We start from the raw sequence: 16,054 nt of genomic DNA, 5'->3' as shown, positions 1-16,054 counted from the left end.
GCCCCCGAGAACTCTTCCTGCAGTGAGGTCTGTCTGGGAGGGGACCGACTTAGGCCGGTCAGCCCCGCCGCCGGCCCTGGGATTTTAGGGCAGACGGAGGGCTCAGCTCAGAGCCGGGCTTGGGGGGCAGGACGGTTCAGATTTCAGTCTTGCACATTCCTCTGTCTGCCTTTGGACAACTTTGACTTCTGGTCCTCAGTTTTCTTATCTGTTAATTGGAAACCTGGACCTGATGCGGCCCAGGGCTCTCTGACCTACGGCCTCCGCCACAGGCTAGGGGTCCTGAGGGCCACCGTCCAAGCCCTCACCTGACGACAGTGAAACAAGGCGAGGGACGGACCCTGACGTGCGGCTTCAGGAGTGACTTGCTACGGAGCCGTGACCTGTGGCCTCATTCCTCGGTGACGTCCTCCTCCACAGGCCAGCTTCATCCCCGGGCTGCCACCATGTGACTGTCGTGTGCGGGGGACTCGGAGCTGGCACCTCGGGCTGAACAAGAGGAAACGGGTTCTTCCGGAGCCTGGAGTGCACAGAGGGAGGGAGGCCCTCCGCGAGCCCTCAGCCAGCGTCCTGAGGTCTCATGGCCTTGGCTTGGGTCACGTGTTCCCCTGAGAGCCAGTCACCGTCCTGGGGTTGGTTTGCACCCTGAGTCGAGAGTCCACCCAAGAAGCTGGGCGTGGGGGGCAGGTCCACAGGGTGCCACTGGCCGGGGTGGGAGGCAGACTTCAGGGCCCGCCGGCTTCTCCTTACAGGTCTGCCCTCTGCCACCTTTGCCCTCCACCCAAGACCACTGCGACTCTCCTGACGCACAGGAGGGACGTCACCCACCTCATCTCTGCGCAGAAACCCTCAGTGTCTCCGCATCTCCTTATGAGCCAGGCTGGAGTCCGCCCTTTCCCCGTGAGGCCCTAGAGCATGCTGGGCTCCCCACTGCGGCCTCCTCAAACCTGGGGCCTCAGTGGCTCCCCTGACCCCGTGACTCCTACCTCAGGGCCTTTGCATCTGCTGAGGCCTCTCCCCAAAACGCCTTTCCCTCGACAACTGCGCCTCGGGCCCCGCTTCTCTCTGGTCTTGGTTGGGAGGCACCTCCCTCCTAGAGAAGCTTTAGGGTCAGCCCGTCTGCAGCAGGAACTCTCCGGTCCTTGGACTGATGGTGCTGTACGCCCACTGCTTTATGAGCATCAGCTCCTGAGGGCAGCCGCCTCTTCATTCACGGCTAGGCCTACAGAGCCCAGAGCAGCGCCCGGCACACAAAGTAGGTGCTCAGTAAACATCTGGTGCCGGATGGCAACCCTGCTGACCCCCTCCTCCTGGCATCTCAGTGAGGCCTCCCTCTCTCACACTTGCCTCGTCCTGTCCCAGGGACCCGACGTCACCCATCCTGGATGATTACGATGCGTGCCCTGGACATTGGAGTGTCCACTCTGGCCCTTGGGGCAGCTGGCCAGGAGGATTGCCTTCCTCCTCCTCCTCTCTCCTCGCTCAGGGCTGCCAGGATCTTATTAGCCCTGTTTACATGGCCGAGATGTCGAGCGATTAATTTTTAATGGCTTGGTTTATTGCATGTTTGAGCAGTTTATTGAGTAATTCCCACGTTGAGGTGATTAATTCCCCGGAGTTCAGAACGACTGGTTAGTTCTACATTAATCAGGGTTTTGAATGCCAAGAGGCGATCAATCAATCCTTCCTGCCAGGGAGAGCCGCGTTCAGACGCCTCCAGGTGCAGTGAGGTTAAGACAAGAAGTAACTAGGACCCTGCCGTCCGTCCCCTCATGAAAATCCGATGTCCGTCTCCTTCCCCGTCCCGCTCCCCCTTCTCGGTGGGAACACCCCGAGCCCAGCTCCTCTCAGAAGATCAAGTTCACCCCGGCCCCCCCAGCCTCTCCCTGCTCTGGGGGTGCAGGGTACCAGCTCTCGGCCACAGGGGGGCAGTTGGAGCCCCGAGGTCCACTCGGTGCAGGAGGCAGGTGCGCCCGGCCTGGGATGGAACGTCTGGTCTCTCCTGCTGGCCACACGGGGCCCAGGCGGCCTCAGGTGGTTCTGCCACAGGAAGCAAGGGAGGGCATTTAGGACAGGGCCGGCCTTTCAGTCCTGCCCTGGGGCCCTGTGCCCGGCTGAGCTCCACGTGCTGGGGGTCCCCGGGGAGATGGACCCCGGCCAGGAGGCCCAGGGCGCGGCGGAGTGTCCTGATCAGGGCTCTGAGGACGCGGCCCGGCCCCGAGGGGAGAGGGCAGGGACGCCTTGCCGGAGAGGCCACAGTGCCCGCTGGAGGGACAGGAGCAGTGGGGACAGATGTCCTGTCCAGTGCAGGGTCAGGTGGGAGGGTACAGGGGGGTCCCAGGGCGGAGGGCAGCACAGAGAGGCTGGGGTCCGGGAAGACAGTAGAGGCCCGTGGTGCTGGGGAGTCCGCAGAGGCCTGGCCGCGGCCGCCCGTCGGGTCAGCTGTGCTTTGCAACGCTTTGTCCAGCTCCCGCCTGCCCCGGGTCACGGCCGTCAGCAGAGAACCCGTCCCTTTATTCCTCACTTAAAAAACCACCCACCTCCAAGGCCCCATCGTCCTGGGCCCTGGTCTCTGACAGCAGAACTCGGTGGCGCCGTCTGTCCTACGGGGCCATCTGTCCCCTCCCTTCCTTTCCTAAAGGCCTTTCGTGTGACAGACACTTCATGCTTCCAGGAGGTGCCGGAGCCGCGGGGGCACTCGCTCTCGGGGCCCCTCGCCCGGCGGTCCCTGGGGATCATCTTCTGGCTGCGTTTCCCGTGACATTTCTTCTATAAACTCTGATTTTTTTTTTTTTTTTTGGCTTGATCAACTTGAAAGTGAACCACACGACACGTCACCTATAAATACTTCATACGGCACCTTCAACTTCAGGATGTGCTTTCTAAAGACCACAGGATCGTGGTTTTAACTTGACATTCACAATATGACCCACATTCAGATCTCACCAACTGTTCCCAAAAAGGTCCCTTAAAAAAATTTACTATAGAGCTGGATGCGGTGGAGCACGCCTGTCATCCCAGCAGCTCAGGAGGCTGAGGCAGGAGGATCATGAGTTCAAAGCCAGCCTCAGCAGTTTAGTGAGGCGCTAAGAAACTCAGTGAGACCCTGTCTCAAAATTAAAAAAAAATGAAAAGGTCTGGGGTGTGGTTGCCAAACATGCACAAGGCCCAGAGTTCCCTCTCCAGCACCAAAAAGTAAAGGAAAATTAACTGAGAAATTCGCATGCAGTAGGACTCGCTCTTTGGGGTGTAAAGTCCTAACTTTGGACAAACATATTCTGGTGTGTAATGACCATCACAATCCAATGCAATACAGTTCCGTCACCCCACCGTCCTCCTGCCCTGGTGTGTCCACCCTTCCCCCAGCCCCAGCCCCTGGCAATGGCTGATCTCTCCTGTAACTGTTGCTTTGCCTTTTTTAGAGTGTCCCCTAGGGCTGAGGATGTAGCAAAGCGGTAGAGCACTTACCCAGCATGTGCCAGGCCATGGGTCCAGCCTCTAGTACAGAAAAGAAAGAATGTCATAGTAGTGGGGACCCAGGGTCTGCAAGCCGGGTGTTCACTGGACGCGCTGGTTTTGAGAGTTATCCTTGTGGCTCATTCCTTTTCATAGCTGAGTAGTATGCCATTGAATGGATGTGCCACAGTTAGTTTACCCCCTCACTAGTGCACACTAGGGCCATTTCCTGCAGTTAGTGGTTATAAATAAAGTCTCAACCAATGTTGGTATGAGAGGCTTTGTGTGACCATAACTTTTATTTCTCTATGTAAATATTTAGGAATAGGATTGATAGATTGTGGGGTAAGTACATGTTTGACTTCGGAAGAAACCTTTAAATGGTTTTCAAGATTGAACCACTTTATATTCCCATGGGCAATGCACGAGGCTTCCAGTTCCTTCACATCCCCATCAACGGCTGGTATCACCCTTTAAAATTGTTTTCTAAGCCATTCTCTCTCTCTCTCTCTCTCTCTCTGTGTGTGTGTGTGTGTGTGTGTGTGTGTGTGTGTGGTGTACTGGGAATTGAATCTGGAGGTGCTGTCCCATTGCACTACATTCCCAGCCCTTTTTATATTGAGGTAGATTTAACTAGTCTGCTGAGGCTGGCCTTCACCTTGCAATCCTCCTGTCTCAGCCTCTGAGTCCCTGGGGTCACAGGTGTGCACCAGCCTGGCTGTCTATACCATTCTAACAGGTATGTAGCAGTATCTTGTTATGGTTTTAATTTGCATTTCCCCAGTGACTAATGATATTTAACATTTTCATGTGGTTATTAACATCTGCATAACTTCTTTGATGAACTGCAAATCTTTTGACCATTTTTAAAAGTAAGGCTTTTTCCTTATTGTTGATTTTGATAGTTCTTTATATACTCTGGGTCCAAGTCCTTTTTCAGATGTGTGATTTGTAGTTATTTTCTCTGTCAGTGGCTTTGATTTTTATTCTCATAATAGAATTTTGAAGTTTTAAATTTTTTTTGGGGGGGGGTACCAGGGATTGAACTCAGGGTCACTCCACCACTGAGCCACACCCCCCAGCCCTATGTTGTATTTTATTTAGAGACAGGGTCTCACTGAGTTGCTTAGTGCCTCGCCGTTGCTGAGGCTGGCTTTGAACTTGCGATCCTCCTGCCTCAGCCTTCTGGCCTCTGGGATTACAGGTGTGTGCCACCACATCCAGCTTGAAGTTTTAAATTTTGACATAGCATCATTTTCTTGTACTTTGGGTGTTCAGTCTAAGAATATTTAGAAATTCTTAGATCTAATGTCACAAAGATATTTCTCTTACGCTTTCTTCTAGAAATTTTACAGTTTTCTGTTTTATATTTATATTTTTCATGATTCATTTTGAGTGAATTTTTTTGGTAGAGGAGGCAAGGAAGGGTTAGGTGAGTTTCATTATTGTTTTGCACAAAGAGTCCCGTTTTTCCAGCAGGCTCTTGAAAAGACCATCTTTTCCTTCACGGAGTTGCCCTTGGACCTTTGTTAAAATCAGCAGGCGGTCCTTGCTGAGTCATCCCTGGGCTCTGCGCTTTCCACTGACCCCTGGGATGATCCTTGTACCAAGGTCACGCTGTCTGGATCATTGTGGATTGACAGCGGCCCTGGAAGCAGACAGTCTGAGTCTTGCAACTTTGTTCGTTTTCAAACCTGTTTTGGCTATTCTAATTCCTTTGCTTCATGTATACATTTTAGAACCAGCTTGATGAAATCTAAAACTAATCCCATGGGGATTTTGATGGGAATTGACATTTAATGTTATTTGGGGGAGAAATGGCATTTGTTATTGGATCCTCTCATCCATGAGCACAACATCTCTCTCTGTTTGGTTTCTTTTATTTCTTTCATCATTGTTTTATCATATTTTATAATATGTTTTGTTAGATTTACACCAAAGTGTTTCATGGTTTTGATGCTATTATAAATGATAAAAATTGATTTCTAGCATATTATTGCTAGAATATAAAATATAATTGGATTTAAAAATATTAAACTCGTATTTTGTGACTTGGTCAAACTCACTTATTAGTTCTAGAATCTTTTTCTTGTAGATACTTTGGGATTTTTTACAAATACAATTATATCTACTGAAATAGGGATAGTTTTATTTTTTCCTTTCCAATTTTATGTTTTTTTTTTCTTGTCTTATTGCAGTGGCTAGGACTTCTAGTTCAATGTAGAATGAAAATGAGGGGTGAGTGTTGACATTCTTATCTTGTTCCCATTTTTTGGAGAGACAGTATTCCATTTTCCTTTATTCTATATGTTAGCTGTAGGTTTTTTGCAGATGTCATTTGTTAGGCTAAGGAAACTCCCTTTTATTCCTAGTTGTTGAATGTTCTTATTATAAATGTACGCAGAATTTTGCCCATTGGTTTTTGCGTCTAGTGAGGTGCTCATGTTGTTGGTTTTCTTTGGTCTGTTAGTAGGTTGAATCACATCAATTTAAAAAGTCAAACCAGCCTTGCATTCCTGGGGTAAATCCCATTTAATCAGGGTAGATCATTCTTTTTATATGTGGCTGGATTTGCCAAAACTTGGTTAATTTTTATATCTTCGTGAGAGATTTTAGTTTATAGTTTTATTTTTTCCTTCTTTTCTTCCTTTTTGTAATATTTATGCTTTTGGTTTGGGGTAATGTCGGCCTCACAAAATGAGTTTTGATTTCTGGAAAAGATTATGTTTTATTAGCATTTATTTTTTATTAAATATTTAAGAGAATTTTCCAGTGAAACCCTCTGGGCCTGGGTTTTTTTTTTTTTTTTTGTTTTGTTTTTGGTTGGAGTTTTATAATGAAAACCCAATTTCACCTCCATTGTCCAACAAATAGGCACAAAATGGTTCAAAATGTCCCTTTGTTACCTTCATGTTCCCAGGGCCATCATTTCTGTGACCAGCCCTTTGTGTCTTCTTTCTGTTTCTCAGAGATTCATCGATTTTATCGATCTTTTCAAATAAAAAAGATTGCTATTGGTTTTATCGACTTGTCCCTGCTGATACCCTGTTTTCAATTTAAATCATTTTTTCTCTTTATTGTTCTCATCCTCTGTTTTCTTTCGATTCTTCCCATATCCTTCTGCTCTTAATTTCTAGTTTAATTCCTTTAAAGACCAAAGAGCATACCTCACCTGGTTCTGATCCTTCCACATGGGTCGAGGTGTGTGTTGTGCTCTTGAATGTCACCTGTCTTTGCTGTCCCATCATTCTTGAAAATAGTGGGCGTTTGGCTGCTATTTGCTGGAGTGGTCTATAAATGTCAGCTAGAAAACAAGCAAAGATATGAGATTTCTGAACAAACGCCGTGTCTGCTCCTTCTAGCATCTGCTGAAGGAGGAGGTGGAGTCTGCAGGTTTAGCAGTGGGTTCTTAAATTTTTCTGCACTACTTTGAAGTCTTGCTTCATGGGTCTAGGTTGGATCCAGATGTGCTTAGGATTGTGTATGTGTCCTCTTGGTGAATGGACCTTTTATACTTATGCAGTATTATGCAGAATACCTCTGAGTCTGCCTGTTGGGTGTTGAGTGGCTGCTGCAGCTTTCTTTGATTTGTGTTTATGGTGCAATGGTTTGAACATGTCCCCCGAAGTTCCTGTGTTGGAGACTTAATTCCCAGTGCCACGGTGTTGAGAGGTGGACCTTTATGGGGTGGGTAGTGCGTGCGGGCTCCATCCTCGTGCATGGATTTGTGCTGTCACTGCGAGAGTGAGTGCGTCCCCGAGGCAGTGAGCTCTGACAAAAGGATGACTTCAGCCCCTTTGCCCTGGTCTTAAGGGTGCTCCCTTCTGCCTTCCGCCAGCGGATGATGCAACAAGAAGGCCCCCTCCAAATGTTCCCCCTTGGACTTCCCAGCCTCCAGAACCATGAAACAAATAGAATGCATTTTTTTTTTCTTTATAAACTACTGAGCCTCTGGTGTAGTGGTATAGCAGCACAAACAGACTAAGACATGTCCTTTTTCCATTTTTAACTTTTATCTATTTTTCATCATTTTATTTGGTGGGGGATTCTTGGAGACAGCCCAGAGTTAGATCTTTCTGTTACAATCCAGACATCTCTGTCGTTCCACTGGAGTGTTTGAGGACATTTGTTTAATTTTAATTGTTGGTAGAGTTGGATAAAAGTCTGTCATTTTAATTTCTTCTCCACATCCCCTCTTTCTTTCCCTCTGTTCCATCTTTCTGTGATGTTTGGAATTAGCTGAATCATTGTTAGTGTCCCTCACAGTTTATCAGTTGCTTTTGTGGTGCTCTTCTTCATATGCTCAGTTTTTATTGGTTGCTCTTGGGGTTACAGTGTACATACCTGACCTCTAGCAGACTCATAAGAGTTAAGATCTATGTCAGGAGCAGTGGCACACACCTGTAATCCTTGTAGCTGGGGAGGCTGAGGCAGGAGGATCATGAGTTCAAGGCCAGCCTCAACAATTTAGTGAGGCACTCAGCAACTCAGTGAGACCCTGTCTCTAAATAAAACATAAAATGGGCTGGGGATGGGGCTCAGTGGTCGAGTGCCCCTGAGTTCAATCCCTAGTACCCCCGCCCCCCCCAAAAAAAAAAAATATTTACACTTTTGTATGTAGAAGTCTTGCAACCAGGTGGGGCCCTTCGCCTCCTTTCCTGTGGTGCTTGTGAGCATTACAGCTGCGTATACAGGAAACTCCAGCAGAAGTGGCTGCAAGTTTCCCCTTTCAGAGGCCACACACAGCTCAGAGGAGAAAGTGTCCTTTAACAGCTTCTCAGGAGTTTTATCATTTCTGTGGTTCTGTTTGCACTTGGGAGGTACCCATTCTGGTATGATTTCCTCCACCTGAAGAGCATCCATGGATATTTCTTTCAAAGTGATTCTGCTGGTGACGAATCCTCTAAGGGTTTCTTCCTCTGCGGGATAGTTTTGCTGGGTATAGAATTCTGGTTGACACCCCTTTTCTTTCCACTCTTTAAAGTCGTTGGGCCACCTTCTGGCCTCCCTCGTTTCCCTGACGATAAGCCTGTGGCCATGCCGAATGGTCTTACTCTGTACGTCAGGTTTTATTTTTCTCCAGCTCCATTCAGGATATTTATAAATTTTAACGACTTTGGTACTCAGCAGCGAGTGTGTGTCTGTGGTTTTCTTTGGGTTTTGTTCTCTTTGGGGTGTGCTAAGCTTTCTGAATCTGAAGTAACTGGGGAGACTTTTTGGTCATCGTTTCTCCAAAACTTCATACTGAGCCATTTTCTCCTCCATTCGAGAACTTTAGCAGGAGAATTAGACATTTTTAAAATATATTGTTCATGGGTCTCTGAATATTGTTCATGAATCCTTTCGTCTCTCTGTGCTCTTCAGATTGGTTGATTTCTCTTGATGGAGAAATCACTCCCTATCATCTCTATTCTGTGACTGAGCTGGATTTTAAAACTGTTTTCAGATGTCACCTACTTCTGTCCTCGAATTCCCAGGAGGCCCTTTTTGTAGTTTCTGTTCCTTTCTGAGAACACCCATCTTTCCATTGAGTTCAAGCAACATTAAGATAGATGCTTTGCTCTCTTGGTAACTCTGGTGCCGGGGCCGTCTCAGGGGGTTGACATCTTTGCCTCGTGCCTTAGTCACACTGTCCTGGTTCTTTATATGTTGAATAAAACCTTGAAACCTGGACATTTTAAATAAAAGTTGAGCATCATTAATCTTAAAATCCAAAATTCAAAATGCTCCAAAATCCAAAACGTTTTGAGCATGATGCTACAATTGGAAAATTCTTTTTTTTTTTTTTGGCGAGGCGGTGGGTACCAGGGATTGAACTCAGGGCCACATCCCCAGCCCTAATTTCTATTTTATTTAGAGACAGGATCTCTCTGAGTTGCTTAGTGCCTTTCTGTTGCCGAGGCTGGCTTTGAACTCTCAGTCCTCCCGCCTCAGCCTCCCCGGCCTCTGGGACTACAGGTGCGCACCACTGTGCCCGGCTAAAGTTGGGAAATTCTACACTGTGAAACTTTGTCTCATGCACAAAGTTATCAAAACCATTGTGGGATGGTACCCTCAGGCTATGTGTCTGAGCTATAGACATGAATTATTCATGAATTGCATATTTAGACTCCGGTCCTGTCCCCAAGATATCTTATTAGGTATATGCAGATATTTCACAATTCACAAAGTATCTGAAACTCAGAACACCCCTGGTCTCAAGCATTTTGGAAAAGGGACCCTCAGCTTGCATTATGCTGGGGACCCTGTCCTGTTGGAATCTTGTGGAGAATGCTTGCTGTGTGGCGTCAGCCTTCGGTCCCCTCGTCAGGCTCCGCCGTGAGTCTGTCCTGCCTCGAGGGGAGGGGCTCTGCAGCTGGGTGCAGCCCGGGCCTTTCCCTGCTGCCTGCGTCCGTCCGTCCACACCTGTGCAGGTGGCCTGGGGGTGCAGGTGGCCTGGGGCGCGAGCCGCGTCACACCCAGAGTCGAGGGAGCCCTGTCCTTGGTTGGCTCCCGTCTCTTTCCTTGTGATTAAAATTTCTTCATCACCTGGGCCCTCCGCTGTCCCCCCGGGTGGGGGCTCTGTGTATTTTGTGCAGATTCCTGTCTTCCTCTGTGGGAGGTGGCTGTCAGGGGCTTCCTCTGTCCGGCACCACAGCCGATCTTCCCCTGGTCTAGGGTCAGGAAACGTCACTGTGTTGGTGGCCGTGCCCTTGATCTTGACCTTCCGTCACACTTCTTTGCTCTGTGTGTGGTGGACCAGGCCAGTTTCAGAGGGTCCCTGGCGTTTCCGCCCTGTGGGGCGTGGCCCTCTCCTGTCCAGGGCGCCCTGGTCCAGCGGGGTCTCCTCTTCCTTCTCACCTGCTGAGCCTTCCTGGCCTGCCTCTGAGAGCCTCTCCCTCAGGGCTCCCCGCCTCCCTCCAGGCCGCTCCTCTCGGCCCTCTTTACTGGCTCCTCCTGGACCTCGGGGCTTCTTCCCGAGGCCCTTCCGGATCTGCTCCCCCAGGACCCCTCGTCTCCGTCACTTGGTGGCTCCTAGTTCTGCCTCCCACTCAGACACTGGCAGAGTTTCCTGGGCACCTCCCCAGTCTCCTCCCACCAGCCCCCCATCTCCTCCTGATGGCCCCCATCTCCTCCTCTTGGCCCCCCATCTCCTCCCACCAGCCCCCCATCTCCTCCTGATGGTCCCCATCTCCTCCTCTTGGCCCCCCATCTCCTCCCCCCAGCCCCCCATCTCCTCCTGATGGCCCCTATCTTCTCTTTCCGGCCCCCCATCTCCTCCTCTTGGCCCCCCATCTCCTCCCCCCAGCCCCCATCTCCTCCTCTTGGCCCCCCATCTCCTCCTGGCCCCCATCTCCTCCTCCTGGCCCCCCATCTCCTCCTGGCCCCCATCTCCTCCTCCTGGCCCCCATCTCCTCCTATTGGCCCCCCATCTCCTCCTCCTGGCCCCCCATCTCCTCCTCCTGGCCCCCCATCTCCTCCTCCTGGCCCCCCATCTCCTCCTCCTGGCCCCCCATCTCCTCCTCCTGGCCCCCCATCTCCTCCTCCTGGCCCCCCATCTCCTCCTGGCCCCCATCTCCTCCTCCTGGCCCCCATCTCCTCCTCCTGGCCCCCCATCTCCTCCTCCTGGCCCCCCATCTCCTCCTCCTGGCCCCCCATCTCCTCCCAGCCTCTTCTCTGGCTCAGAAAGTGACTGCGGAATCTTCTAGCTCTGGGGGCTGAAAACCTTAGCCTCTCCCTCCTCCTTGTCCCCGTCACGTGGTGATCATTAGCTGTTCGTTGTGGTCACCAAAATTCCCGACAAGAAGGAGCTCGAGGGGGACAAGTGCATTTGGGTTCCAGGTGTCAGTCCACAGGTGCTGGCTAGGTGCCCGAGGCCCAGGCGAGGCGGGGCGTGGGGAAGGGCTGGGGGGTGCAGCTCTTGGAGGAGAGAAGGCCCGGGGCGGCAGGTCCCCACCACCGCCTGCTCAGCCCCAGTCACTTACATGGGACCCGCTGCTCAGGTCCCACTGGCCTGGTGTTTGCCTGGGAATAATCCTGCACCAACAGGAGCTGGGGGACACTCCGTATCCAGATGGTGACACCCACCCCAGCGCGTCCATCTTTCTCAAACAGTCATCCGCGGTATCCACGGGGGACCTGGTTCCAGGGCCCTGGGACACCAACACCCACTGAGCTGGAGGCTCTTATATAAACCGCTTACAAATAGTCCACACGGGTCCCCTGCGCGCTGTCACTCACCGCTAGACCTGTGGTGCCAACTGCAACTGCAAGGTAAACGCTACGTGGGTGGCTGTCATGCCGCGTTGCTTGGGGAGGGTGACTGTGCTTGTCTAGTACAGGTGGGGTGTGTGTGTGTGTGTGTGTGTGTGTGTGTGTGTTGCGCTGGGGACAGAACCTGGCAAGTGCCCCACCACTGAGCCACATCCCCAGACCTCGGACGCAAGTTTTTTCTTAAGCAGATATTTTCAAGCGACGCGTCGTGTGGCGTGTGGACTGAGGTCTCTACGTGTGTCCCCGTTGCTCTCTGCGGATGGTGGTGGCGACGGGCGTCCTCCGTTCAGCGGTTGCTGTCGAGGTCACCACGGCTCCTGTGTCCGTGTGACTCTCGCTGATACCACACCGTGTGGCCCTGCGGTGTTCCTGGAGGCCAGGTGGTGGTGGCCCTGCCTTTTGAGCGTGGGGGTGGCTGTCCCCCGTTTACCATGCCGGGTGGGGTCTGCTCGTCCCTCCTCTGCCGTGAGCCACCCCACCCTGTGACACCCGCAGCCTTCTCGGGGCCTCTGGGGTCTGCTCCGGCCTCACCCTCAGACCCCCTCCTTAGTCGTGGGTCCTGTGTTGTCCCCGTGCCTCCGTTGCCCTGTCTGGACAGCGGTGTGACAATGGGGCCTGGCTGGAGGGTGTGGCGGGGATGGGGGCCTGTGTTCAGTGGGCACCGGGGAAACGGCAGAGCCGGTCACCACGGATGGTGACTTTAAATAGCTCTAACTACGGCCCCCGCGTCCTGGGTGGAGGGGACCAACTCCAGACCTGGCAGCTGGCTGTTGCCACCCGGTCACCACTGCTGTCCAGCTCCTCTGCTGTTCCATGTCATTGCTGCTGTTGAGGTTGGTGGCACCTCCACTGCTTCTGACAGCTCACGTGCCCTCTGCTCACGGGCAGCCAGCGCCTCCTGTGACCCACTCTGTGTCCAGTCAGCAGAGGTCAGCAGAGTGGCCCCTGCTCTGTGTGATGGGCTCGTGGCGGGGGCACCACAGGAGTCGGCTCAGTGGGCAGGACTGGGGATGGCAGGGTGAACGAGGCCCGTGGGGTGGCCAGGGGCCCGGGATGGGAAGCGTTTCCAGACACGGTCAGGCCTCGTGCTCAGGGGCAGCAGGGCCAGCGTCGGTCGGAGTGGTCCCTGGGTGGAGGATGGGAGCAGCCAGGTGGCCTAGGATGGTCCTCTGACAGTCCACCCTCTCCCTTGGCAGGTGACTCTCGCTCTCCACTCGCCCGTGGGCACTCGCCTGGAAGCGACCTTGCCTCCCTGTGCCCCGGCATGGCCGCGAGAACCATCATCATTGACCACGGGTCCGGCTTCCTGAAGGCCGGGCTGTCGGGCTGGAACGAGCCGCAGATGGTGGTGCCCAGCATCGTGAACTACATGCCCTGCAGGGAGAACCCCGGCCCCAGCTACGCCCAGAGGCACGTGAGCCTGGGCATCGACATCTGCCACCCCGAGACCTACAGCTACCCCATAGAGCGTGGCCGCGTCCTCAACTGGGACGGCGTGCAGCACATCTGGACGTTCATCCTGGAGAGGCACCGGCAGGACCACGAGGACTTCCCCGTCATGATCACCGAGTCGCCCCGCAGGGAGCCCATGGACCGAAAGAAGACCCTGGAGGTGAGGCCCTGGGCGGGCTGCGGGGCACCCCGTGACCCACGGGATCCGTCTGCTTTCCGGATCACTGCGTTTCAGCAGTTTTCAGAGGTTGCCCACGTACCTAGTGTGTGTGGGCCCCGGCTCCGCCCCTGGAGTCCTGGCCAGGCCAGCTGCGTGCTCAGTGGAAGGGCTTCTCCGGGGGCTCTGGATAGCTGTCCACTGTCCATGGATTCTGAGACCATCTTCTCACATTCCAGGGGAAGACTCAGCCACGAGGAAGTTAACAGATAAGAATTCCAGATGGTTCTAGAAATGAAATCAGGCGGGGACAGGAGCTTCTGGGGAGGGAGGGCGTGATCCAGGAGGACTTCCTAGAGGAGGTGATTTCAGCCCGGTGAACAGGAAAGGGGGTGGCCAGGGGCAACTAGGATGTTGGGGTGGGCAGGGACTGAGCTCCCAGGCCTGCGAGGTCTTGGGGAGCCCCTTGATTTTACTCTAAATCCAAGGTTGGCAAACGATGGCCAATGAGCCGAACCCGGCCCACCACTCGTGTTTGTGAATAAAGGTTTATTGGAACTCAGCCACACCTGGGCATTTGCACCTGGTCTCTGGCTGCTTTCACAGTGTGGCAGCAGAGGTGAACAGCTGTGGCAGAGACTGGCCCGTAAAATCTGAAACATTTAGAATCGTGGGTTTGCTGGGTGAAATCCACGAAGCCTCGTTAGGTTCAACTTTTAGATAAATAACAGATGATACCTTAGTGCGAGTGTGTCCCAGATGAGGCAGGGGACAGACTTATGCCGAAATTCACGCCCAGCTGGGCGCCCCGTGTGGGTGTTTGCTAAACGTGGCCCCTGGTCGTGTAGCTGGGGAAGTGCCCACCAGCCCTGCGGTCCAGGACCAGAGGCCCTGGAGAGCTATAAAGGGGGGGTCCCGTGTGAGGTTCTGCTTGAGGAGAACCTGGGTTGCTGTTTGGGCCACGATGGTGGAGCAGGGGACACAGTGAGGACAGGAGAGGGGAGCCCTCCCAGTGGGCGGGGAGTCGGAGGCCAGAGGCTGGACTGGGGCCAGGACTTTGTGGGGTTGGGGAGGGGACTCTGAAGAGATCCGGGGGATGACGGGCAGCGGGGAGGAGCTCAGCCCAGGTCTTTGCCAAATGCTGGACCTCAGAATTTCACTGTCTTCACACTGGGAGCCTCTGATCCAGGCAGGAGTTCAGCCTCGCCCGTGGGGCACGGAGCAGTCTCCCTCCTCTCTCCCTCCCCTGGGCCTGGGAGTCTGCATGACACAGTGGCGGGGTTTGCTGCCTGATGAGTCCCCTCCCCCCCGCCCACTTGCTGACACCATCTTCCCAGGACCACAGTCAGACAAGTCCCCGAGGGCAGACTTGGCCCCTGACTCTAGCCCCCCAGAGTCCCCCCCCCTTATTCCCACCGGGTGAGCACCCGGGGCCCTGCACCCTGGTCCTGGGGCAGCCCGGTGGCCCCTGAGAGCGTGGGTCCGCAGCGCTGAGTGTTGAGACCTGAGGTGCGGAGGGTCCTAGGGGAGCAGGGCTGGCGCGGGGCCCGGGGCTCGGAGGACTCACGGAGCTTCTCCTGTGGCAGATCATGTTCGAGCTCCTGGACGTGCCGTCCCTGCTCCTGGCTGACCAGCTGGAGATGTCCCTGTACGCCTCGGGGCTCCTGACGGGCATCGTGGTCGACTCGGGCTACGGCCTGACCCGCGTGCAGCCCTTCCACCTGGGCCGGCCGCTGCCCGACAGCGGGAAGACCCTGGAGCTGGCCGGGCAGGACCTCTCGGCCTACCTCTTCCAGAGCCTCTTCAAGGAAGGGTGCAACCGGCACGACCTGTTCCAGCTGGAGACCGTCACGTCCACTCAGATGAGCAAGTGCTACGTGCCGCAGAACCTGGGGGAGGCCCTAGACTTCCGCCAGAGCCTGCCCAGCGGCGCGGACGAGAGCAACACCTACCAGCTCCCGGACGGCACCGCGGTGGAGCTGACGCCCATGCAGCGCCTGGGCCCCGAGATGTTCTTCAGCCCGCAGGTGTTCGACCTGCAGGGGCCCGGCATCCCGCAGGCCGTGGCCGAGTCCATCTCCTCCTGCGAGGCCTCCAGGCACCCCCTGCTCCTGTCCCACGTGATGGCCTGCGGCGGGAACAGCCTGTACCCAGGCTTCACCAAGCGCCTGTACAAGGAGCTGACCTCGGGTCACTTCCCCTCCACCAAGGCCACCATATGGGTGGGCGCCAACCGGAACTTCAGCGTCTGGCTGGGCGCCTCGGTGGTGGCCCACCTGTCCACCTACAGGTCCGAGTGGATGACCCGGGAGGAGTACATGGAGGGCATGCGGCTGTGACCGGCGGCTGTGACCGGCACCTGCTCGGGGCCCCGCCTCGAGGTGCAGGCGGATGGACTCCAGCTGTGGTTTGGGCAGCAGTTGGGGGGGCCGTTAGCTGGTTTGGATTCTGGGGCCAGGAGCGGTCATTTGGGGTTCTCAGGTTTTATCTTGTGTCAAGAGTGGGATCCAACTCAAGGGAGGACAGTGTCCCCTGGAAACCTCCAAGGTACAGTGTTCCCAGGTGGCATGTCCCTGGGGTGGGAGTGGCCCTCTGCCACCTCCACGCCAAACGGCCACTCTGTTTTCACTGTCATTGTCCTTGGGTCCCATTCTTGGTTGGGGGTTTTAACTGGGGCAAGAGAGAACGGGGCCCTCTGCTGGGACCCCGAGTATTTTTGATGGGGGAGGGGGAGGG

General features: G+C 54.0%; 1 protein-coding gene across 1 annotated transcript; it reads left to right on the top strand.

Annotated features, from left to right (window-relative positions):
* Positions 1–12,953: 12,953 nt before the first annotated feature.
* Positions 12,954–15,657, top strand: ACTL8 (actin like 8; the record flags this gene model as incomplete). The annotated part of the gene is made up of 2 exons (XM_081308180.1): positions 12,954–13,321; positions 14,905–15,657. The coding sequence occupies exons 1-2, from the start codon at positions 12,974–12,976 to the stop codon at positions 15,655–15,657; spliced, it is 1,101 nt and encodes a 366-aa protein (XP_081164306.1). The 5' UTR covers positions 12,954–12,973.
* Positions 15,658–16,054: the final 397 nt, after the last annotated feature.

The sequence above is a fragment of the Spermophilus citellus genome (genome assembly GCF_964194105.1).
Source record: "Spermophilus citellus genome assembly, chromosome: 9".
Taxonomy (NCBI): domain Eukaryota; kingdom Metazoa; phylum Chordata; class Mammalia; order Rodentia; family Sciuridae; genus Spermophilus; species Spermophilus citellus.
This window is presented reverse-complemented; position numbering and strand designations above follow the sequence as displayed.